The sequence below is a fragment of the Miniopterus schreibersii genome, assembly GCF_964146895.1.
Source record: "Miniopterus schreibersii genome assembly, chromosome: 15".
NCBI classification, from domain to species: domain Eukaryota; kingdom Metazoa; phylum Chordata; class Mammalia; order Chiroptera; family Miniopteridae; genus Miniopterus; species Miniopterus schreibersii.
Window position 1 is genome coordinate 28,810,251 of NC_138115.1, and position 24,434 is coordinate 28,834,684.

The 24,434-nt window shown below is 37.7% G+C and overlaps 1 protein-coding gene across 4 annotated transcripts in view; it reads right to left on the reverse strand.

Annotated features, from left to right (window-relative positions):
* The window catches only part of PPP2R3A (protein phosphatase 2 regulatory subunit B''alpha), a 121,295-nt gene that overhangs the window by 48,288 nt on the left and 48,573 nt on the right, over window positions 1-24,434 (reverse strand). For 3 of the 4 annotated variants that reach the window (XM_081160343.1, XM_081160344.1, XM_081160345.1), the window contains exons 4-6: window positions 15,888-16,154; window positions 9,838-9,941; window positions 4,183-4,285 (exon numbers count right to left, since the gene is read on the reverse strand). In XM_081160343.1, coding sequence (XP_081016469.1) covers window positions 4,183-4,285; window positions 9,838-9,941; window positions 15,888-16,154 — 474 coding nt within the window. Of the gene's footprint in view, window positions 1-4,182; window positions 4,286-9,837; window positions 9,942-15,887; window positions 16,155-19,709; window positions 20,156-24,434 lie in introns of those variants that run through there. The other variant, XM_081160346.1, reaches the window with a different exon arrangement.

A 24,434-nucleotide genomic window follows, 5' to 3' on the forward strand; every position in this document is an offset into this window, starting at 1 on the left:
TAACCTTCTTCCAGCTTCCCATAACAACTTACAAGCCATAGTACTATGATCAAAACTAGGAAATGAACAATGATACAATACAGACCTTACCCAAATTTTATCTTCTTTCCCCCTATTGTATTTTTCTTTTTCAAGATCCTACACTGCATCTAGTTCTTGTGTCTCATTGATCTCTCCTAATCTGTGACATTCCTCAGTCTTTCCATGTATTTCATGATTTTGACACTTTTAATGAGTTCTGGTCAGTTATTCCGTGGAACGTCTCTCCACGTGGCTTTGTCTGGTCTCTCATGATTAGATTAAAGCAACACTTTCAGCAGGTACACCACAAAAGTGATGCTGTGTCCTTCCCAGTCATAGAGGAGTATGTAATGTCCGTATGTCTCCTACCTTGTGGTGTCAACTATGAACACACCTGGTTGAAGTGATGTCTTCTGGATTTGCCACCAGAAAATTATTATTTTCCTTTAATAACTGATAAATATCACAGGGGAGATTCTTTGAAACTGCCAAAACCTATTTCTCCACAAACTTTTGCCCACTGATTTTAGCAGCCATTGGTGGAATCTGATTGTAACGTTTATATTATGTTGTTTATCTAATAGTAATTCTGTATTTCTCTCATTCCTTCTACATTTATTAACTAGAATTCTTCAGTAAGGAAGAGCTGTTCCTTCTCTCCCATGTACTTACTTGTTCAATTTGTATCAGTAAAGATTCATGAGTATTTATTTTATTACATGGGTTAAATCCAATACTATCATTATTTATTTTGTTGCTCAAATTGTTAACAGCTTTGGCCACTGGGAACTCTGTCAGGCTGGCTCCTGTGTCCTCTTGACATGTCCCACACTTTTGTGTGCACTTCTATATTTTCTAGTACCACAAGATGGTCCAAGGTCATCTTATATTTTCTTTGTTCCAGTCCTGGAGTCAACCTTTTCTCTAAGTAGTCCCGGGTTCTTGTATTGATGACTCTGTATTTTTTTTTTTTTTTATAAATTCCTTCTCTCTGTTTCCCCCTTCTTTCTTCACAGACTCCAGTTAGTTAGATGTTGAAACTCTTGAATTGGTCCTCTATGTCTTTTCCCTCTCTCTTTGCTTCTTTCCCTTGTTTGTGCGTGTGTGCATGCATGCATGTACTTGCCAGAGATATCCTTTAGTTTCTAGGCCTTATGTTGAAATTTTAAATTTTGGTACTTATGTTTTAAAATTCTAACAGTTATTTTTTGTGGTAGCATTCTGTTTTCATAACATTTTATTCTTATTTTACATAATCTCTCAGAATATAGTAATTATTTTTAAAAAGGCTTTATATTTTTAGAACAGTTTTAGACTTACACAAAAATTGAACAGATAGTACAGAGTTCCCATATACTCTGCATCTAATTTCCCCTATTATTAACACCTTATATTAACATTAGTTATAATTAATAAACCAATACTGATACATTATTATTACTATTATTAAAGACCACACTTTATTCACATTTCCTTAGTTTTTACCTAATGTCTTTTATCTGTGCCACTATCCCATCCAGGATCCCATAGTACATTTAGTTGTCATGCCTCCTTAACTCCTTATGGTTATGACAGTTTCTCAGACTTTCCTTGTTTTGATGACCTTGACAGTTTTGAGGAGTACTGGTCAGACAATGCCTAGGAGGTTCCTCTATTGGAATTTGTCTTAAGATGCTTTATTATTTGTTTTGTTAGTTTGTGTATGCTTATAAGTACATGCCAGGCTATACTTTATATTGGGGAACCAGGTAAGGAGTCAACTGTTCTGTATACCAACCTTCAATGTATCCCCACATCTAATACTTCTCATTAGACCTGCTAACCCTGAGTTTACAGCCTCTCTGGGATCCTAAAGAGCAGTGTAAAGCAGAATAGCTCACTTCTCCACTGCAGCCCATACAAAGTTCCTCATTCTGAGCTGTGGCTTGCTTAACCTGCTTCTGCTTTCTCTCTCTAAGAAATACTGAAATCTCTTGTACATTGATTTTTCTTCTCCTCTCTTCTTCTCTGCCATGATATTCGCTTTCATAGGTTTATTCCTTTTAGGTTTCTATATTTTAACTACAGATGAGTCTGGGGGAAAAATGGGAGGAGAATGTACCTTTTACCAGGAGACTCCACAAGTCTTAAATAAAAATAAAATTCTTAAATAAAAATTAATTTTCTCCTCCCTGGCCAGTGTGGCTCAGTAGTTAGAGCGCTGGCCTGTGCACTGAATGGTCACAGGTTTGATTCCCAGTCAAGGGCACCTGCCTGGGTTACAGGTTCAATCCCTGGCCCTGGTCAGGGCATGTGTGGGAGGCAGCTGATCTAGTGTCTTTCCCACATCGATGTTTCTCTCTTTCTCCCCTCCCTACCACTCTTTGTAAAAATCAATGGAAAAAATATCCTCATGTGAGGATTAACCCTCCCTCCCCAAATAAATAAATAAATAAATTTCTCCTTTGATTTAAGGAAATATAAATGTCCACTAACTCATAATTAGAGTTTTGTTGTTTGTTTGTAATTCTCTTGGTATAGACTTAATTTATATTCCTCTCAAAGCTTTTATTAAAGCTTCTGATTAAACTCATTCATGTAGGGAAAAGAATTCACCCCTGTGAACCTTTCATGAAGGGACTATGTGCAGAGTCATGGGCAGGTGAAAGGAACAAACAAGGGGATAGTGAGGCACCAAGAATGAGCAACAGAATGACACTGTCAACCATCCTAAGACCAAAGGGAGAAGAGGAGGAATAGAGTTAAGGGAGTCCATACATTAGTACTATGGAGAAGGGGCTGTTCAACATAAACTATATTAGAGAGAGATACAGTTACTATGCTGAAGCAGAGAGTGGGGGTAGATGCCAACTTCTCTTTCCTCTCCCCTCCCATCTTCTGGCAGGCTATACTTTGGCCAGGCCCACCCAGAAGCTAGTCAGCAAAGGGGGCCCAAAAGATGGAGTTTGTAGGAGTCAGAGCAGGGCCAAGAATGAATCAAAGGGGTGAGAGTAAGAAGTGGATTGAAAGCTGGTATTAAAACAGATATTTTATTAGGAATACAACTCTAAAACTGAATATTTAAAATTTCAAAAAATATAAATAGGAATATGCAATGGTGGATATTATGTATAATGGTCTTGATTAAATGTAAAAAACTATTAAGAATCCTCCTTCTCATAAGCACTTTTTCAAGGGGAACAAAAACATGTAGCAGATGAGTTTAAGGATAACTAAGACCATCATGAAAATTAAGCTGAATATAAGTACAAATCATAACCTGAATATAAATCATAACCAATTTCATATTCTGAACATGGGAAATTGCTACTATAATGAAAAACTTATGTCATACAGTGTTAGAAGTCAGGATAGTGGTCACCTTAGGGTGGCAGTGACTGGGTGGGAGCATGAGGAGCTTTGAGGGTACTGGTGATGTTTTGTTTCTTCATATGGGTGCTAGCTACACAGATATGTTCATGTTATGAAAACTCATTGACTGGTGCACTTGTGATCTGTGTGGGGGTTTTTTGTGTGTAAATACATGAATATATTTTTCTGCCCTTCTTTAGGCATCTTCACTAACAGTCAACAGGATTTACTGGAATTAAAAATAATGGTGTGCATTCAACAGAAATTAAAGGCAGACCTTAGCTTCAAGGAATTTATAATCTGCTTAGGAAAACCAAATATTTAGATATAAAATTGAGAATATTCACAAGCAATAGATCAGTCTATAAAGAATATTATAGAAAAAACAGATCCAATATTGGGATGTAATTAGTTCTCATCAGAAAGCCTAGAAATGAGTACTCTCAAAGTGGGCTCTTTCTGTTGGACATTTCTTTCTCTTTTACCTTAATAAAGGTCAACTAGGCCAAATGCCTAGTTATGGAAGGTGCTTCAGTGATTGCTGTGCATGGACAAGGGGAGGCTGAGTGGCTCCTCTCTTCCACTTCAGTGGGAGTAGCTCTTTCTTATCTGTTTTATACTATGGGTTCTGTGTTAGTTTTCATTTAGCAAAATGATTTTGCTACTAAAACAAGCTTGAAAACCACTCTCCTAGAAATCTGACCTCCAGATTTTTATATCTCAATTAACATATATTACAGTTGAAAATGTTTTTAAAAACCTCTGAAACTCTAAGAATAAAACCTATTTAAAAAAGGAAGTGAAAATTACCTGAAGTAAAGGGATAAAGTCCTCCTGTTCTAGAGAGCTGCAGCTGGGCTTTGCGAGAAGACAGATAAACTTAGAGGCATCATCATGATGTTTATTTAGCAACCTGTAAAAGAAACAACTGCTTAGGAAGATTGGCTATGGCGAACAATGACTACAAAGTCCACAGCTGGCAATTTCACTCTGATCTGGAAGCCATTTAGATCAAGAATCAAATGCTCTCCTTTCAATGATTAAAAAAAGGGAATTTTTCTATGCTCTTGATTTTGTCAAAGGAACATCTAAATAAAAGCTCAATAACAAGATGATGTATTATTTCTGTAGAATGCTTCTGGGGCTGAGACCACAGAGTCAACTGCACTGATGCAGGTAACAATACACTGCAGGAGAATATACATTCAGGTTTAGCACAGAACACCTGGGATCAGAGCTCCGGCACTACCCACCAGTCAGGAAGGACCATTGTGTACCACGAGACATAAACCTTTGTTTGCCCAGACTGGTAGACATACTCAGGGCCAACTGGATAGGTGCCTTCTGAAATTAGACTTTGAAGGATCAGGCTTTAAAAAAACAACAAAAAAGGAGAATGCCATATTAAGGCTTCTAGGTCCAAGAATTCCTCACATCCAACTAATTGCTGGACATTTCCACTTGGATTCTATACTCTGACAACAAAGTCAAAATATCAAAAACCAAATTTAAAACCTTCCTCTTAAAGTAAGTCCTTTTCATATATGTCTATTTTTGTTAATGTTGGTACCATCCTGTTACCTGGGCTTGAAATTTTGAAGTTATTTTAGACTTATTTCTCATCTTTATTCTCTATAGCCAATTAGTCACCAAATTTTCTTGTTTTCCTTATTTATTGAATGCTAATTGTGTGTCAAGTACTGTGTCTGGTCTTGAGGATACTTGGGATACAAAGAAAATAAGATGCAGTTTTGTGCCTTGTGAGAAGCTTGCAATTTCGGGAGACGGCTACACCAGTAAGGTTATACTCCTGTGTTATAGCCATGAGAGAAGTAATAAGCACAGGGTATCATGGAAGGACACAGGAGGGCCAGTGAGATTTCCTAACAAGGGGAAGTAGAAAGAAGGTTGTTGTGGGTCAAGAGGGTCACGGAATACTTGGGCAACTACAAGTGCTGGGGAGATAAGAGAAGGGGACATGAGCACGTAGGATTGGATCCTGGAGGCCCCTTTTATGGCAGATCAAGAAGCCTAGACTTTAATCTGCTCCACAGAATAATTTTAACTTGGACAGTGACATAACCAGATGTGTTTTTCAGAAATATCAAGCAAAAGTTAAACCAAGGGCCTGAGCATGGATACTGACAGTGGGAGATGGAAAGGGGCAAATGTGGTTGAAATGAAAGGATGTAGTAGGTGGTAGGTGTGTGTGTGTAGTGTGGGGAAAGTAGTAAAAGGGGCAAGTCCATGATGACTCCCACATTTCTAGTGTGGACCACTAGGTGCTTGGAATATAGGACAGGAATACTGGAGACCTGAGGAATATTTCCTCAAAATGTTCTAGGCAATTATTCTTTCCTTTCTATTTCCATTGCACCATCAAGTCCAATGTTTTATTACTTCATGCTGAGACTGCTAGAAGGGAAGAGGGTCATAACAGGCTTTACTGTTCATCTAATCTTATATAGACAATTCTTCATTCTAAAGCATCCTTTGATTATAGAATTCCCCTTTTCAAAAATGTTCAGTATCTCTCTACCACTTAAACAAGTAAGTGTAAATGCCTAAGTTGGACATTTAAGGTCCTTTGTAATTAGGCTGGACCCTGTCTATCTATCTTACTACTTTGCTAAATGAAACTTACACTCCAGGCTGCTGGCCTGACCCACTATTCTCTGAGTGTTTCATGTGCATTCTTGTCTCTGTGCCATTTCTCATACTGTTCCACTCTCCTAGATACCACTTCTTCCAATTCTGTTATCTGAATGCTGGCTATTCTTTAAGGTCCAGTTAATAACCCACTTCCTCTTCCAAAAAGCCTTCTCTGACAATTAAATTCTTTAGTGATCTTTGTACTATTTAATTTATACATACTATATATCCCACTGTACTGTTAGCTTTCTTTGATCTCTCTGGAACCTAAAGGGCAGGCAAAGTGATAACTCTTTTTTCCCTTAGCACCTAGCACAGCAACTTTCACACAGAAGATTCTCAAAAATGTTTGTGATCTGTCTAACAGATGCATACTTAACAGATTTCATTTGCTATTATTAAAACTATAGTACGATATTTATATTTACCCTCATCATTCTTCAACATGCTCAAAGCCCCCAAAGTTAAATGAATACATGTTTCAGAAAAAGACTGACAGGAACCACCTCTTAGGATTAGAAAATGGGTGGGATGATCACAACAAAAAGGCAGTGAGGTCTTTGGAAAGGAGTATGTTATAAAGAAAGGACAACACTACTAAATAAAACCCGCACAGACATGACAGATGAGAGATACTCTGAAAGGGAAAAGTAACATCAGGTATGGTCTTTTACTATTAGAAACAGAGATAAAATACAAAGAAAAGGTGAATTATGATTTTCAGCCAATGCTAGTGGCTGGTGAACTCTATATGGCAGGAGATAGGAGATGATAAAAGCTGTGAAAGCTGGAGAAAGAAGGTAAACATAGTTATTCTAACATGGTATCTTCTAGAGCTTGTAAGACGAAAATATTGTTTTGTTAATGGACGAATGACATGTTGCTATAAAAATGTAAGAGAAAGTAAAGTATAAAAACTGGAACAATATCACTGACTCCATTTGAGAGGACCTATGCCACAAAGCTGGTAAATCTAGAAACTCAAACAACAAAACTGAGGAGCAATGTCTTTCCCTTAAAAATGTCCTCACTATAAGAAAAACATGTCAGTGTAGAAATAAGAAATGGGCAGTAGGGTAGGAAAAGAAGGGAGGGCGGAGGGAGGGAACAAGAGCCCATTAGGTGTTTATCCGCAAACCATCTGGAGGGGGCTAGGAAGCATCCACCCCAGAAGCATTGGGACAGGAGGGAAATTATTTCCTGATATGCTGTGACTTTTGTATTTGACTTTTATTGGAAGTCAGCACACATATGTGTATGCCAATCTGTTTTGACTCTGTATCATTATCTGCCAGTTATTTTTTGTACTTGAAAGTTTAAAATACTATAGTTTAGTCCAAGTTGCTTTATGGAAAGGGTACAATTTGTAAAAAATTACAAAAATAAACACATGTCTTTTTCAAGGTCAGTGTGGTAACTCAAACCATCATGCTTAGTTGCTTAATTCCCCCAAAATAACCATGCTTGGGGTCTCCCTTAAAGTATCCGGCTTTTAAAAGGCTTTAAGAACTTAGAGAGGAACTCCCACTAGAGGGCACTCCAACCATTTAATATCTGGCCAGAAGATAATGCTTTACTATAGACACGCTATTCACAGAATTATTTTTAAGTGAAAAAAGATAAGGACAGTTGCTCATGCTATATAACTTTATAAGTAGTTTCTTCCAGTTCCTAAAATGAAGACTTGTGCTTCATGTACTTTTTCCTCTTCTGCAGAATCTCCTTTCCCTAGAGACAAAATTAAAATGATTCATCTCAATAAAGGAATACAGCTGTTGTGGCTGCGGCTGCTGCTCTATCCATCAACATAAATATCCATCCTATCTTTGTGACATAGTCTTAAGACAAAAAAACTGGTTGTTACTTTCCTCAATATTATGCAGTTAGTTGCAGGTAAATCAAGTTGGATACTAGTTTTCCCTTGCTATAGTCAGCCTCAGGCTCACAAACATAGGGTCCCAGAATATTCAAAATAAGCTAGAATATGAGTAGTTACAGTTCTTTTCTCTGGCTCTAATCTTTTACAGAATAGACTATTTTCCCCCCCAATTTCTCAGCTTTCTCAGTTTTCTCTTAAACAATCATAATTCACTTCTTGCTGCTTTCCCAGATTGTTAGATGGTATTTGCCAACAACGCTGAACTCAGTGGCTGAAGATACCTCTGACAAACTATCCCTATGTAGTATCCCTATTTTTTCTATCCCTGGTTCACATTCCAGCTGAGGTCTTTTCAGGCCTGGTACCTGCCAGCATGAAAGTAACTAGCTGAATGAAAGCTAGAACATCTACACATTTCAAGTTCCTGAATTCTGCTACTGTTATATATGCTGATTTAAAATAACAATAAAAGTAATTAATAATAGACAATCAGACCACCAGGCCAAATTCCTGGCTTTAACAGTGGGGAAAAGGGAGAGAATCCAAGCTGACCTCCCTACTGTTCAGAACCTAGGCTCTATTTTCTTTCCCCAGGCTCTGCCAAAAATACTCCAAGGGCAAATGCTAATTCCTTTGCTAGTTTACTCCTGGCTAATTAGTGTTTTGTTTTGTTTTGGTATTTCTAGCCCCCAAGTAATTCCTTTTAGAACTGCTTATCCACACATTAAAAAAACACACCCAACATTTGCAGATTTTTATCCAGCAGTTTTCCATTTGCTAGAGGAGAGGTGAAATGGTGATAATGGCTGACTTTGGAGTATGATCCTGATGGTGTATGAGGAATGATTCTCCTAGGGCCCTTTTAGTCCTTGGTATCTGAACAATTTAGAACTACTCCCTGTAATAAAATGACTAAAATCCACCTGGAAAACATGAATCATCTGTAACTTTTAGCTTTGGTATGGTTCTTCAAAAGAAGTTCATGAACTGGTAGTCTTATACCCCCTTATTACTTTAGTAATGCATGAAGAACCTGGTAAACTCAACTTGCTGCTTGATTTTAAAAAATAAGAATACATTTATTAATAACCTACTATGTTCTTAAATATTATGCTATTAAGGGCTTTTGGGTGTCATGAAGGGATCAGAAAGCATCTGTAAGCTGAATTCTGCTGCTATTATATGTAGATTTTAAATAATAACGATGATGATGATAGGTGAATAGCATTTCCCAACAGTTTACCAGAAAGGGTATCTAGGCCAGAAAAAGTGAAAACAACATACATAAAGAAACCTGATCAGTTAAAAAAGGCAGAAGGAGCAAGGTGTGCCCTTCTCTTAAAATATATAAATACATCAAGAAATAACTCCTAAAGAAGAAGGCAGGGAGGAAAAAAAAAGAAAAAGAAGAAAGTTGGGTTTGAACTCAAGAAAACTTGTCAAAATGTAAAAACCCAGGAGTGGCTTGATAAATATACTATCCATGTGTTCCTTAACAGGAGCTTTCAAAAAGTAATGATAAAATTTTATTACAATTCAGTGATTTTTAATAAATCAACTAGACACAATTCTAAACTGGATCATGAGAATGGAAGCTATATTTTCATGTGATACATGTGGTTTGCTCTTATGTCACTGCTGCAAGAGTCAAATCCTAAGACCCAAGTTTAACAAGTAAAAGTAAGAAACTATCAAATAGTTACTAAAAAGATATTTCTGAAGATCTTTTTTATTGCTTAGAGACATTTAAGATAAAGGTTTATGGAAAGAATTTGTGTGTGGGTATAAATGGCTGTGAATCACTGAATTTTACTTGTTGAAATAAACAGTAAAGGAAAATTAATAAATGAATAAAATAAGTGACCTTTATAAAACATGCCTTGAGGACCAAACCATTCTTTGCCTAGCCTCACAGAAATTGCTCACATACTTACTTTCTCCACATGGCAATAAAAGACTGTGCTGACACAAATCCTGTCTTCTCTCCCCCTGCAGCCCTGAACATGGGGGCTTTCCAATAGAGAGGACAGCCACAGACCTGCAAATAAAACACAAATACAGTGTAAACCAAGGGGCAGTGACGAGATGACACGGCCAAAGAAAAGGGCTTTTGTAGCTTTTACTCGTCATGCCACAGTGGACAGAAGGGCCCTTGGGGGAGCAAAACTGGGACAGAGGCAAAAATATCAGAGAGACACAGAGAGGGAACAAAATAGAGGACTACATGTTTAATGAAGAATATGAAAATGCATTTGCCTTTTCTCCACGTTCATTTATAGTGATGTTTCTTTCTCCTATCCTGACAGTTAAAGCAACCAGTTTTTCCCCTTCTTACTGCTCTTACATCATATATTTTCTACCTTCTAGAAAGAAAAAGAAATGACTGAATGTCATGGTTGTGTATGCCTTTCCTTCCTATGGCAGAAAACTACAATCACCTTTTTTACTCGGTCACTTGGTTTTAATACACTCCACCTCTGTCTCCCACTCTCTCCTTTGCATATTATGTTAAACCCCAGAAAAGAAGAACCAGAAAAGCCTTGACTCTTCAAGAAAATAGTTACCAAACTTATTTAAATGGTTACAACTCAGGTATGAAAGGTAAAAATCAAAATGCTATAATTTACTTATATATTAGAAGCTCCACAAATGACTCCACATTGTAAAAGCCTTAGGAAGAACTAGGGATGAATACAAAGCAACTGCAACACCCTAAAAGATGATGTTTTCCTCCTCAGTGAAAAGCTCTCTCTTTCCATTAAACATTATTCTTATATCTTATGAGAAAGAGTTATTACCAAACTTACCTGTTATTTTCCTAGACAGAAAAGTCTTCCCTCTTAGTGATGATAACATCTATGTATGAGCAGAGAAACGGTCTCTAAATGTTCCCAATTTTGTATACACATGTAAAACATACCCCCAAATCTGTATCTCTTCAAAGAGGCACATCTTGTTATTAGATAAGGAAATTCTTATTACTCATTTGAGATTCAGGATCTGTTGAGCCTTCATCATTCTACAAAGGGAAGTTTCTCCACTGGAGGATGACGAGATGTGAGTCCACATTAGGTTCAGGTAAAGTGAGGCCTAGTGTGAGCCCTAGTACATGGGGGATCCCCACAGGAGACTGAGCCAGTCTGCAATTATAGTTATGCTGAGAAAGCCCAAGCCTACTGGATTCATGACAAAGAGGAGGATATGGAAGGGGAGATTCAAGCCAAGGGAGGTAAGTACAGGGCAGAAATATGAGGCGGCTCTCGCCACGGCCACTAAAGCATGTTCTGCAAGCAGGACGGAATTTAAGATTTCTTAAGTCCAGAGTCCAAATACCTCCACTGAGGTCAAGAATGAGGGAAAGGTGTCGCTTAGCAACCAAATGGATTGTTTACTGTGTAAATTATGCTTGCCAAGGTCCAAAGCTCACAATATATTTTGGGTTGTAAACTGTCAAACCCACTTTCCCCAATCCCAATCCTCCCTTTCATGCAGAATAGTGGTTTGACAAGAAAATGCTTGTAGATATGACAGGGACTGGCAATTGTTGGGAACGCTGAAAGAATAGCCTGTATTATGAAGGTGGAGGTGCAGAGCCACAAACAGCAAGTACAGGGAGAGATTGGAACTGACTTGCCAAAGTGCTTGAAACTCCCACCATTAGTAACTCATCGATTTTTCAGAATTAGAAAGGAATAGGAATCTTCTAGCTCAATCTTGAGAAGTGGTCACCAGCCCCAGCTGAACACTTCCAAAAGCTGTGTGCTTATCGTCTCCTGTGCAGCTATTTCCATTATTAAACAACTTTTATTCCCTTGGATTACAGTCTTTCCCCCACAAGGCTACTGTTAAAATATATATATGTCAGCTTGGAAGGAGTAATAAGTCACTGAGAGATTAACACTTATAAATGTATTATGACCTAAAGGCAAAATCCTAAGAGATAAGGTAGAGAATGGACATGTTTTAAAGTAGACTGAAAAGGGTTGACCTATTTTGCTCATAGTGGGGTACCTTCAGTAAACAATTGTTAGGGTATCAGGCCCTTGCAGAAAATGCCAAATGAAAAAAATGGGAAGAGCAGTGAATGGCAAGAGCTAAAGACATTGCACTTTGACTATTTAACAAATAAAAGTATGGTTGGCCTGCATCTGCTTAAAAGCAAAGAATTAAGATAAAGGGAATCAGGAGAGTAATAAGAATCTAAAAAAGTAATGATATTAATCTGAGAGCAACAGAATAGAGTCTTTTATAACAGAGGAGAGAACAAGCCAGCATCAAGACTTTTCACAAAGGAAGAGGGTGGATGACAAGTAGGGGTGTACAGGGAGGTACAGAAAATGGGTTTAGGAAACTTAAGTTTATAGGATCAAGCAAGAGTCAATGCAGTAATCAGTCGCTGGAACAAAGAAAACTTGATTAACACCTGTAATTTGATCTAAGAATGGCCTGACACCATAAAGAACTGAACGCAAGGTTGTCTAATGATACACAGAGGAAGAGATAATCACCAATATTTGCAATGTTCTTTATTTAACATTTTTAAATGTCTCATCTTGCCACTTCATTTGGTCCTCATGTGATCCCCATGCAGAAGAGGGACGGTATTTTTCTCTCATCCCACAGATGAATAAAGGTACAGAGGTACCTTACAGGCCACAGGTATGATGGGTCAAGATGGTGCTACATCAGCCAGAAGATGGGCTGGCAAATGGATTTGTATGGCTCAGAAGACAGTTTCATTCTTTTTCCTCAACTTCTTGCTAGAGGCCCAGGCTCTGAAAATGCATCTCTTACTGTTCCTCAGTTTCTGTTCCTACACTGCCTTTGCCCACTTAGATTCATTCTCTCACTTCTTCTCCGTTATCATTAAAGCTGTGGGAAAAAGTACACACCACACACTGAGTATTTGATCAGAATGGGCATTAACCTCTCCAGCTCTGTCTGAAGTCCAAGGTGAACAAGCTAAACTTCACTAACAGATGCAGATTTCATGAACACAGAGTTTTCTTTGCACTTAAAAAGCAGACCACTGCCTTTACAGCTACACTTAAGTGTCACTAAGAGTAGACTGCAAATTCAAGCTGGCCTTCCAAATAGCTTTATAAACCACAAGAATCCATAAAAATGTTTATTTATCTGACCACCTCTCCCCTTGTTTTCCCTTAAAGGTTGTCTTTCTTCTCCCTTTCAAATGACCACCTCTTGTGAGAACACAAGCACACAGAGTGCAAGGTATGCAGGTGCAAAGTTCACTGCCTCATGGCAGAGAAGAGTGGTCAGCAGAGTAAAGAATGGTTGAAAATAAGGATGGCTTAGTGAGTGCTAACAGACTGCTATAGCCAAGTAAAAGCTCGTTTTATGGGGATTAGCTAACTGGAAGGTATGATTAAATGAATTTTTAAAATAAATGACTTTAAAAATAAAGAGACAAAATCCAAAAAAATGAGCTGATACAGTAATCCAAAACAAAACAATACAAACCAATACACTTCTGATATCTCCTCAGGTCATTCATTATACATACAGTCTCACTTTTATGTGCAATGTTATTTTTAGCTTTTTAAAAGTATGAGCCGATTACCTTGCTACCTGAGCCAACAATTAAGATCTAAGAGCAATGAACACCAATGCCTGGCACCCATAAATGGAACTTAGGGTTATAATCAAGTACAATTCAGATAGGTTAATCAAACCGAGTTTGTAAACTGGCTATTGTGCCACAAGATGATTAGGTATAAACAGTAAATTGTTATGTAAATGAGTTACCATGGTTAAACAAAATAGTTTTCTAGCTTTTTAAACTTTTCTATGTTGTCAGCTTCAACACTGATAGTTTTCCAGAGGGCATATAGATTGATCCTCACTGCCTATAAATAGCAAAGTCCTTCCTCTGACTCCCCAGCATGCACAGACCCGTCCCTGACTTGATTACTTTCCTACATCTCCCTTGACCATCTTAGGCTTTCTGCTCTCTTCCCTGAATGTTGAGTGCTAGAGGGCCACTGAACTGTGGAGCAGCGGGAACAAAGGCAAAACAGGCTCCTCAGTCGGGTTGGGAATATTCAGAGGAGGAAGGTCTGCCCAGAGGACCTGAATTCAAGACAGGGCAGGGAGCAGTTCTCTGACAGTGAGGCTCCAGGTGTGGTGAGCCTAGCACAGCACCTGGCAACTACCATGTCCCTTAATCTGGACAGTCTCTCCTTGTCTGCCTCCCTGAAAATCTCCTCTCTCTCTCACACAAACTGTTGCCATTTAGAAATACCATTTGGCATTTATGTGGTTAACATGTTATTTTCAGATGCAGTCTTCATTCATGCTTGCTAAATTCTATCTTTTGGATTTAGATTCATAGTTCCAGCCTTTTAGATAATTTACCATTTTGGTCCACACAACAGCTATTTCTCAAAGCTTTGGGTAAGAAAATGCCAATGCCCTGAAAGAAGTTATAATTTACTAGGGTGGATATAATTGGAAGTTAGCTAATGGTATGTTAGCCTATGTTCAGGGGAGATAACATATGGTAGAAATAGCACAGTGCTAGGAGTTAGAGGACTTGTCTCCTGACATGTACCAGTTCTGTGACTTCAGGTAAGTACTTATGGGATTTCGGTTTCCTCATATGTAAAATAGAGTGGAAACAGGTGAACTCTTGTTTCTGGAATGAAAGAGTCTGTTTTTCATTAGAGACATCTAAGGGATCAACAAGCAAGTTTAAGGTTAGGAGTGAAGAAAGGGGGAATGAAAGAATTCCTCTTCATTTCCCTTAAAATCACTCTGTTTACAAATTATTTAACACTAGTAACAAATGTTCTGAGGTTACGGGTAGGGGAGAATACAGGGCATGACCAGACTGGGGATTCTGGGACTTCTCCAAAGACACGATGGAAGCTGGGTCTTAAAGGATAGGTGATGTGGGTTGGCAGGAGTGGAAGCCCATTTTAGAGGGGAGATCTGAGAGCCCAAATGCAGAGATGTGCCTGTGGGAGGGCAAGTGGGTCAGACTCACACAGGGAACAATAGTTTGGGTTTTATCCTCAGTATCAGTTTTTAAACTTTTAATTATTCCTAAAAGCAGGGGAACCATTCTCAGTGTAAGAGTGCATAGGGTCTTGGGGTTGCCACTTCGTCTCCTATTTGCCCACATATAGTCCTTAGTCTACCAACCCAACTCCCCCCCCCCCCCCAAATCTCTGGAAGCACAGTCTGAAATCACTACTAAATTCCCAGGTATGATCTGACTCTTCAATATATGTGCATGATAAAAATAAAACCCAACCAAAAGAAAGCACTGCTATGGATGGTAGAAGTCCCTGAAATTTGCTGAGCTGGGGAATGGCATGATCAAATATAATGTGATGGTCATGCTCAGTATTAACTGTTCTAGGAGGAGGCTACAGGTGTAGAATCCAGTTACTAAAGATTTTATAGTAGTCCTGGCTTTAGGAGCTATGATCTTAAAAGCAGTTGGGTATATTGGAAAGTATCAAAGGCTTGCTTCCTAGTGGAAAATCCACTTATTTCTGAGAATTATAGTGTTAAGCTGGCCTAGTGGTTCCTTGTCTGGCTTCAGGACAAAGAATTATGATTATTGGGTGAGAACAAAAAAAGAGATTTGTATTCAACACAAGGGATATATTTCTAACAAGTAGGGCTATATTTAATGATGAAATAGGCTGGTTGGCAAATTAATGAGTTTCCAGTCCCTGAAAGCATTCAAACAGAGCATGAATTTATGTCAGTGATGTCATGGATAGAATTCCTATATTAAATGGGAAGTTGTACTAGAAGTCCACTAAGGTTTTCTTCAAACTTAAGAGTTCCATGAAACAGGACCACAGTTAAAGATATATCAGAATCAAATAAATTTTTTCAACATGGGAAAAAACAATTATGCACGCTTAAAAAACAGAGAGCAAGAGGCAGCGGAGAGAGGGAGATCAGGATTGCTAGAGAAAGGGCAAGTATACATCATTTAGTACATTACCTTGGCAATTTTCCCCATTTCATAAATATCTGCTTTCTGATCTTCAATGTCCATGAAAGCAGCTTCAATTCTGCTTAGAGTCTGTTCATGGTTACTGCAGGCATCTGGGAGTCCTTCGGGAAAGTAGAACCGTGGAATGTTGATGGACAATGGTGCATTCACAACCTTACTCACATGAGGAACAGGGGAGGGAGGCTGGGGGGTACTTGGAAAGGTGGCTGGAGGTGGTAGTGGTGTTCCAGGTTTCTTTTCTGGTTTATTTTGAATCTGGAAGGAAAATGTAATTATGAGACACAAAAATTATAAACAGCATATATTTCTTGAAAGTCCTCACCAGTAATAGGAAGTTGGGTATAAATACAATAAACAATAATTAGAAACAGTAGAGATCAAGGGCTCACTCTACTCTAGAGGGTGGCAAGCATGCTTCTAGGGAATGCTTATCCATACTAAACAAATTAATACATTAATCATCTGTCAATACTTGAGTTTATATAAATGTATGTTTAAAAATTCTACATTTCCCCATAAGTTATGTGGCAGACATTTAAGAGCAATGTCAACTGACATATTAAGGATCTCGAGATGTATTCTTAGTCTGTTGGAATTGAAGTGGTAAATTCTTTTTGAAGACTATTCTTGGTCTTTCTGTGCATTAAGTACTTTTTACATATGTAGATCTAAAATCTATTGGAGGAATGTTCTTCTCTAGTTTAACTTTGTCTAGGTAGGATCACTGCCAGTCCCTGATGCAGAAAGCCTTTGTTAGGAAAATTAAAGCATTTTTGTTTTGGAATGTCTTCTATCAGGATGATTTCCTTGCCACTAGGGGTATGCTATTTTTTCCAAGATACAAATTTCTCTCATTTTTGGTACATTCTAATAGGCAAGAATCACGGTCATTAATTTCATCACAGCCAAACTGCTTTTACTGTTTATTAACTCATTTACAGTTTATATAATTCTTTTTTCCAAAAAGGATTCAGTATGGTATACAAATAGAGACATAAGAAAAGACAGTATTTAAAAAGGGGGGGAGGTTGAGGGTAATAGGAAGATTAAGATTATCCATGATTTAAGGAAAGTGGAGAGGAGGTACACTAACATTTAGGTAGAGTAGTTTATTTTATCAATGAAGACTAAATTTAGTCCAGAGATTCCTAGAAGAAAAAGCAAAAAGATTCCATGAGGATTTTCAGTTTTAATTTCTACTCTTAATTTTCACCAATTATCTATTAAGGCTTATGAGTATGGCACTGTATTATATGCCATATAGACTATGAAAGTGGCATGATTGTTGATCAGCTAGATTTATTTTAAATTCACTGTGAACAAAGTATTACTTGAGTGTTCTTCCTTAAATTAGCCTAATGCCATCCCTAAAGTTTGAACAATAATTTATCTGTAAGTAGATGTGCATATCATATTTTCTTTTGACAGAGGGCTATAACATGGCATTTAGATTCAGGATAAAAACCTTTGCTATCCTTGAAAAACATGAGTATTATAGAAAGATAAGCTTCATTCACATAAATATGTGATGACTATGATTGAATCTACTTTTTTTATACATGACCCACTTCTCATGTTAATACCTGACATTAATACAGAGTGGAGTCTGCTCATACATTACTACTACTGGGGCTATGAAGGCCAGTTGGTCACACCAAGCCACTGCTGCAGCATCAGAATGTCACCCATATAAAGCAGGAGTCTAGGAAGAAGTTGCACAGAGGGGAAGTGATACCAATGAAAGATGAAAAACTTAACAGAAAACAGGGATGGCTTACTAGCCCTGGGACCTCAGGAAAATTACTTAACTTTTTACAATTTTGGTAATAAAACAGATTAAAATCCTTACTTCTTGGAAGGTTATTATGAGGATTAAAGGACATTACAGGAGTAAATAGTAAGGAAATTACACAGGTAAAAGGTTCAAAACAGTGCTGGGTACAGATATGTCCTTATTTGAGAAAATTAGCTAAAGGGTGGGGATCTTACAACATTAAACATAACCTAGCATGCTTCTGCAGATTCAATAATAAACAAAATAAACACATTTGCAAAGCAACTTAAAGTTTACAAACCACTTTTGATTTAATAAGCTGATAACTTAAGTAAACATTTCTCTGCAGATTTAATACTAAATCTGCAAATATTATTACATAGTCTTGAGTCAATGACAATAGAAATTGTTCTTAAACCTCTAAAATAAGGTATCTAATTCTTTAGGGGCTTTGGCTAGGTCATTTTTATTAGTGTCATTTCCTTTCTATTATTCTAAGCTAAAAGACATTTGTGAGACAAGTATGCAATCAAAATTCTTTGTTTCCCCAAAATGTTTCCCATGGTGTGACATCCAGAATAGTTATAACTGTAGGATTAAGACCACTGGTGCCAGCAAGGATGAAACCCAATAGGCTAATGGACACATGGTAGTGGAGAAGGTTTAGAGGAAAGCCTTCAACATTGACTCTACACTTTTGCTTTGACAGAAATAAGTGACATTCAGAACAAACCCTGGCTGTCAAAGTTTTTATCTGAATGGGAAAATATTTGGTTATATATAATAGTCTGTTTTACTTTCCTTAGTGTACTTCATAACATGGAGCGATTCACTGATAGGCAACTATTTATTAATTCACTGGTCCATACACATTTAATAAAAGTGATGTTAATATTTAAAAGGGAAAATAAAAAGCGCATTTATTGTGAACTTTTGGGTGTTAACAACTTACTTTCTATTGAATTTAATAGGATATAATTTAAACTTTAATGAAGTTTAATAAAACTGACTCTTTACAAACATTATAAAACATAGTAATATAAATTTTGCCAGATTTACCAGCAAGTTTAGCATCTGCTCACTTTGAATAAAATTGTTTCACTCCAATCTAGAAACAGCACTAAAATAGAATTGGTTGGGTAAAGTATCTCAATTCTCCATTTCAGCCTTTCCCTTTAAACATAGCACATTTAGATATTCCATCTGAATAGTAGCCTTATACTGTTACGTCAATGTAGCATTTCCAGTATTTGACCATTTTTGAACTATTTAAAAAAACAACAAAAACTTCATATGGTCCAATCAAATGATTTGAAATTTCTCTGGGTTAGACTAGAACTATGGTTTCTTGCTGGATTCTGGATAGCCATCATTTGTATGGCCCTTAATTTGTATTGCAGTCAGTGTTAGGTACTTGTTTGGGGAAACACTGGCGATAATGGTGTAAGCAAGTTAGCAAGGGTTCTGCAAAGTAGTCATCACAGGCAGAAATGATTTAGTCTCACAGCTTGCTGAGGAAGTACATTCTTTCACCACCCAGAAGTTAATTGCTATCCTTTATTACCTACAGACATTATATCACACACATAATTGTCTACATACAAAATTAGGTCTTCCTTCAAAAAAAGATTAAAAAATATTCATTACAGATGTATGTTAATTCAAAGCATATTGATTTAAAGTACACAAAGGACTTTTAACAAAGACATTTTAGTTTCTCAAAGATATTTCTATAAAAAATTCTAGTGTGTCCCCCACTAAATTGTAAAATATCTGATAAGTTGTATTTACTGTCTCTAAAACTGGATTCCCCTCTACAAGAGAAAAATGTGAGTACTGTACTCAGGTCCAGAAGGTCTATTTTTAAACCTGTTGGAATCTCTCTACAAATAGCTTTCTGCAAATAGCTGAATAGAGGACACAGATTAATTCCTTGATCTAATATCAAGTAAGCTGTAAAATTATTTGTAAGTTAGTTCACTGGGTGGTTTTATTAGTAATAAAAATATTTTACAAGAAACACCCAAGTTGCAAACCTGTGCCTGCTGAAATGACTTCAGCCGCTTCTTAAACCTTGACGGGAGAACAAAATCACAGCCCCTTGCCAGGAAAGCTAGCTCTCCCCTTAGGTCCGGGTCCCTTCGCAGAGATGCTTCCTTGATCATCATCTTTGAAAAGTGGACGTTTACTTAGCAACTGTCCAGCACACTTCGGAAGATGGTCAGATTTAATATGTTGTCAATCTTGTCAGGTAGAAAGGTACTTTTCTCTTCTCTCTCAAAGAAATTAAGTTCAAGCATTGTGCTCTCCCAGCCTCCAGAGACTACAATCCATACTTGTACTGACATGCAGCTGGTTCCCAAATACAGCCTGTGGCTCCCAATACCTGCTCATAATTTTCAAGTTAGAAACGTGCCCTGCAATGGGCCTGTTGCTCCTTGTAGGTAGCTTTATGTCAAATTGGCCTGCACATGGTGAGAATACAGAGCCTTATGGGAAAGGAAGTACCCACTACCCTGAACGCCAAAGTTAGAAACATTACAGTGGACCTAAAAATAGCGGCTTCTCAGATAATTCTAACTTCTTAAACCCAGAGTATGTGAGGTGTCAATTCACATAAATTAGTTTCTCCTCAAACTAGAAGTACATTTAGAGCATTTTTTTATTTTGCTATTTAATATTTTATGAAAAAAGAACTGTACTTCAAACTTGAAACTATTATTTTAAGAACAGCTTATTTTTATTTGAAAGGAAGCAAATACCCAAAATCCTCCAGATACACCCAGTCAAACTATAGAGAAAAACAAAATTTCATCCTCAAATGGTAACATACAAAGAGATTTGTTGGTTTCAGATTTAAAAATCAAATCCTTTTTGTTTATTTGCAGAAGACTATGTTAGTCATCAAGCATACTTTTTGGAATTGATTTTGGGTCTGGATATATTTGAAAATTTATTGTCAAAGTGTTAGTTAGGAAAGTGGAGCAGTTAATGCCATAAGAAAGTAGCTTTAGATACATATAAGTGAGTGCAATTTGGCTGGCATAATGTACAAAAGCTGCAATAGCAATGGCATAATACATCTTTAATTTGTGACTTTTTTCCCCCTTCAAGGAGCTTTAAACAAATCATCTCAGATTTTAAAAATATTATTATTTTATCATACATTAAAGTTCTGCCTCATATAGTTATTTACAAGGGACTCTTCGAGTACTCTTCGTTTAACATTTAGACTTCAGTATTTATTTTCAATCAACCACATTATTCAATCAATATTTACTTTCTACTTCTAAAAAATATAAACCAAATAGGACTGTCAAATAAACCCCCAAACCAAAACATCTTACAACTCTCTTCTGCTGAATCTTTGTCTAACTCAGGGGGAATTAAATTCTTTGGTTTTCCATTGTTTTCTACAACTTCAGTTAGTTTTTTTTCTTGATTTCCTTTCAAGACATTCTGACAACACTTTATAATGTGTGCATTGGGCTTATATGTTTAAACCTGCGGTTTTCAAATTTCTTTTTCCTTTTTAAGCTTCGGAGTTCTCTACTCATACAAAATCTTTCCTGAAAGCTTTCAACATACACTATGGTTGAAAGAGGATTACAATTGAAACCACTGGCTAATGCTTCCATGGGCCCCCTCCCTCCCACCTCCAATTTCCTCTCACTCGCCTAAATGTTCACTCTTGGAGCTAGGTAGCTTTCCCATATTTTTTTTCCCCTTATACTCTTGCCTAGAATACTATTTTCCTCCATCATTTACCTCCAAATTAAAATCCAAAAAAAGTTTATTATGAATGCCACCAGGTCTTTTGCCTTGTGACTTAATGTTTTCAATTAAAGCACTCTCCTCTTCAGGGGGTGACTTTTCATCCCCTTCCTGAGAAAGTAGGTAAGTGACTGCCAGAGGCTAGGGGAAGCAGGAAGTGATAGGAACAACTCCATAACCAATAACGAAAGAACTAATGAAGTACTTTTTGCCTCTTGGTGTTCCTACAACTTGGGGGTAGATGCTCTTCTAGGAGGAGGCAGGGAGAGATAATTAAGAGCCTACAGTTATTTGGTATAATTCTTGGTATCTCTAGAATTTCTAGTTAAGATTATCTGTGCCATTGCCTTGTTAGATGGTGGCAGTGCTACAGAAAACCTTGCTCCAGTATCTTCCTTGGTTGTGTGCACATGTAACTTCTCAGTAACTTGGGGTGAGGGCTGAATTCACAGGCTGAAATTGATGGTCAAGGACTCTGGTGATGATCATTATATTGCAAATATAACAGCTGATGGAGCTGTGCCTCTTGAATGCCAAAGTGCCTTTGGATGTCTTGTTTTAAAGATGGGAGAATTATAGTATGTTTATTTGCTAATGGAATAGTCTAGTAAAGGGGAAAAATGGATGACTGCAGGAGAGAAAAGGATTAATCACTGGAGGAGCGTCCCCAAATTGTTGGGAGAGGATGGGATCCAGAGCAAAATTGCAGGGGTTGGCCTTCAATAGGTGACCAGACCATTTTGCAGTGATAGAAGGAAGCGTGGATACTAATATGGCTATGTGGGTGGCTAAAGGTCTCCCCTCTGATTGCTTCAGTTTTCTTAGTAAATTAGAAATCAAGGTCATGAGCGGAGGACAAGGATGGAAGAGGAAATGTTAGAGGACAGAGAAGAAAGTAAGAAAGAGTCACTTGCAGAGTGGGAAAGTGTAGGATAGAGAAATGTACTAGAAATTGCCAGACAACAGTAAAGGCCCACTGAAGGTTGGTGGTCATGAATTTAACACAAGACTACTCCGTATGGTTGTGTGACCTTCTTAGCCAAGGTCAACTGCACAAGTAAAAGCTCAGAGTAGACAGAATGGGAAAAGGACACTGAGATGTATAGGTATTCCTTAAAGAGAAAGGATAAATTTTCAGAATTTAAACAAACAGCTAATATGTGGAAGTACAACAATAGGGCGACCATTTTCTCAAAATGCCTATAATCTATAATAAAGAGATTTACATCCTGCAATAAGGTAAAATGATCTATACTTAAAAAAAAAAAAAACTTTATTGATTTCAGAGAGAGGAAAGGAGATGGGGAGAGAGAAATAGAAACATCAATGATGAGAGTCATTGATTGGCTGCAGCCCGCAACCCGGGCATGTGCCCTGACCGGGAATCGAAACCCGATCGCCTGGATCCTAGGTCGGCGCTCAACTGCTGAGCCACGCCCGGCTGGGCTATACTTTTTTAAAAAATGGTATTTTATATTGGTTTCAGGTGTACAGCTTAGTGGTTAGACAATCATATACTTCTACATAGTGTTCCTCTCGATATTTCTAGTACCCCAACTGGCATCATACATGGTTATCACAATATTATTGACTATATTTCCTATGCTTTACTTACTTCCCTGTGATTATTTTGTAACTACCAATTTCTACTTCTTAGTCCCTTCATCTTTCTCCCAGTCCCCCAACCCCCATCTCCTTTGGCAACCACCAGTTCATACTGTGTCTATGAGTCTGTTTCAATTTTGTTTGTTCATTTATTTTGTTCTTTAGATTACACATATGAGTGATATCATATGGCACTTGTCTTTCTGTGACTTATTTCACTGAGTATAACAGCCTCTAGGTCCACCCATGCTGTTGCAAACAGTAAGGTTTTATTCTTTTTCATGGCTGAGTAATATTCCATTGTATATTTGTACCACTGCCTTTTTATCCACTTGTGTGTTGATGGGCAAGTGGGTTGCTTCCATAGCTTGGCTATTGAAAATAACATTGCAATGAAAATAGGGGTGCATATATTCTTCTGAATTAGTATTTTGGGTTTCTTCAGATAAATCCCCAGAAGTGGAATCTCTGGGTCATAAGGCAGTTCCATTTTAAATTTTTTAAGGAAACTCCATACTGCTTTCCATAGTGGCTGCATCAATCTGCACTCCCACCAACATTGCACGAGGGTTCCCTTTTCTCCACAAAATGAGCTATACTCTTAATGGGGTTCTCCCCTCTTGCCAGGAAAGGTGATGGGATATTCTTACACCACCATAGATTTTTAGGTGTTAAGAGCCAGAGGAATTATTCTAGGTTTACTAAAAGTCAAATTCATGTTCTCTCTGTTACAGAATTTGTCAGTCAGAAAGATAACTTAAGGTGATGGTTAGCTATTTAATGTCTCATGATATGGATTCCTTTTGACCTCAAAGTAACTTTGAGATTTCCCAGAGGGTCCCTGAAAAATCTCAAGAGATTTGTCTCATACCTTGTAAAAGACAGATGTTAAACATAAGTGATGACAAAGTTTTGTGTGGCATCATGTTACTAATAAGTGTTCTAGAAATTGTATGGAATTCCCACAAATCTGATATGTCCTAGTATAATGTTATCAGTCACAATTCCAATTATGTTAAAAAGTGGTATGTCAGAGAAATAACCAAATTTCCACCCTGGCTAGTGTGGCTCAGTTAGTTGGGAGCTGTCTCATGCACCAAAAGGTTGCCAGTTTGATTCCCAGTCAGGGCACATGCCGGGGTTGTGGGCTCGATCCTTGGTAGGGAGCATGAGGGAGGCAATTGATCCATGTTTCACTTTCACATCGATGTTTCTCTCTCTCTCTCGTCCTCTCCCTTCCTCTCTCTAAAAATCAATAAACTGCCCGGCTGGGCGTGGCTCAGCGGTTGAGCGTCGACCTAGGATCTGGGCGATCCGGGTTCGATTCCCGGTCAGGGCACATGCCCGGGTTGAGGGCTAGCTGATCAGTGACTTTCATCATT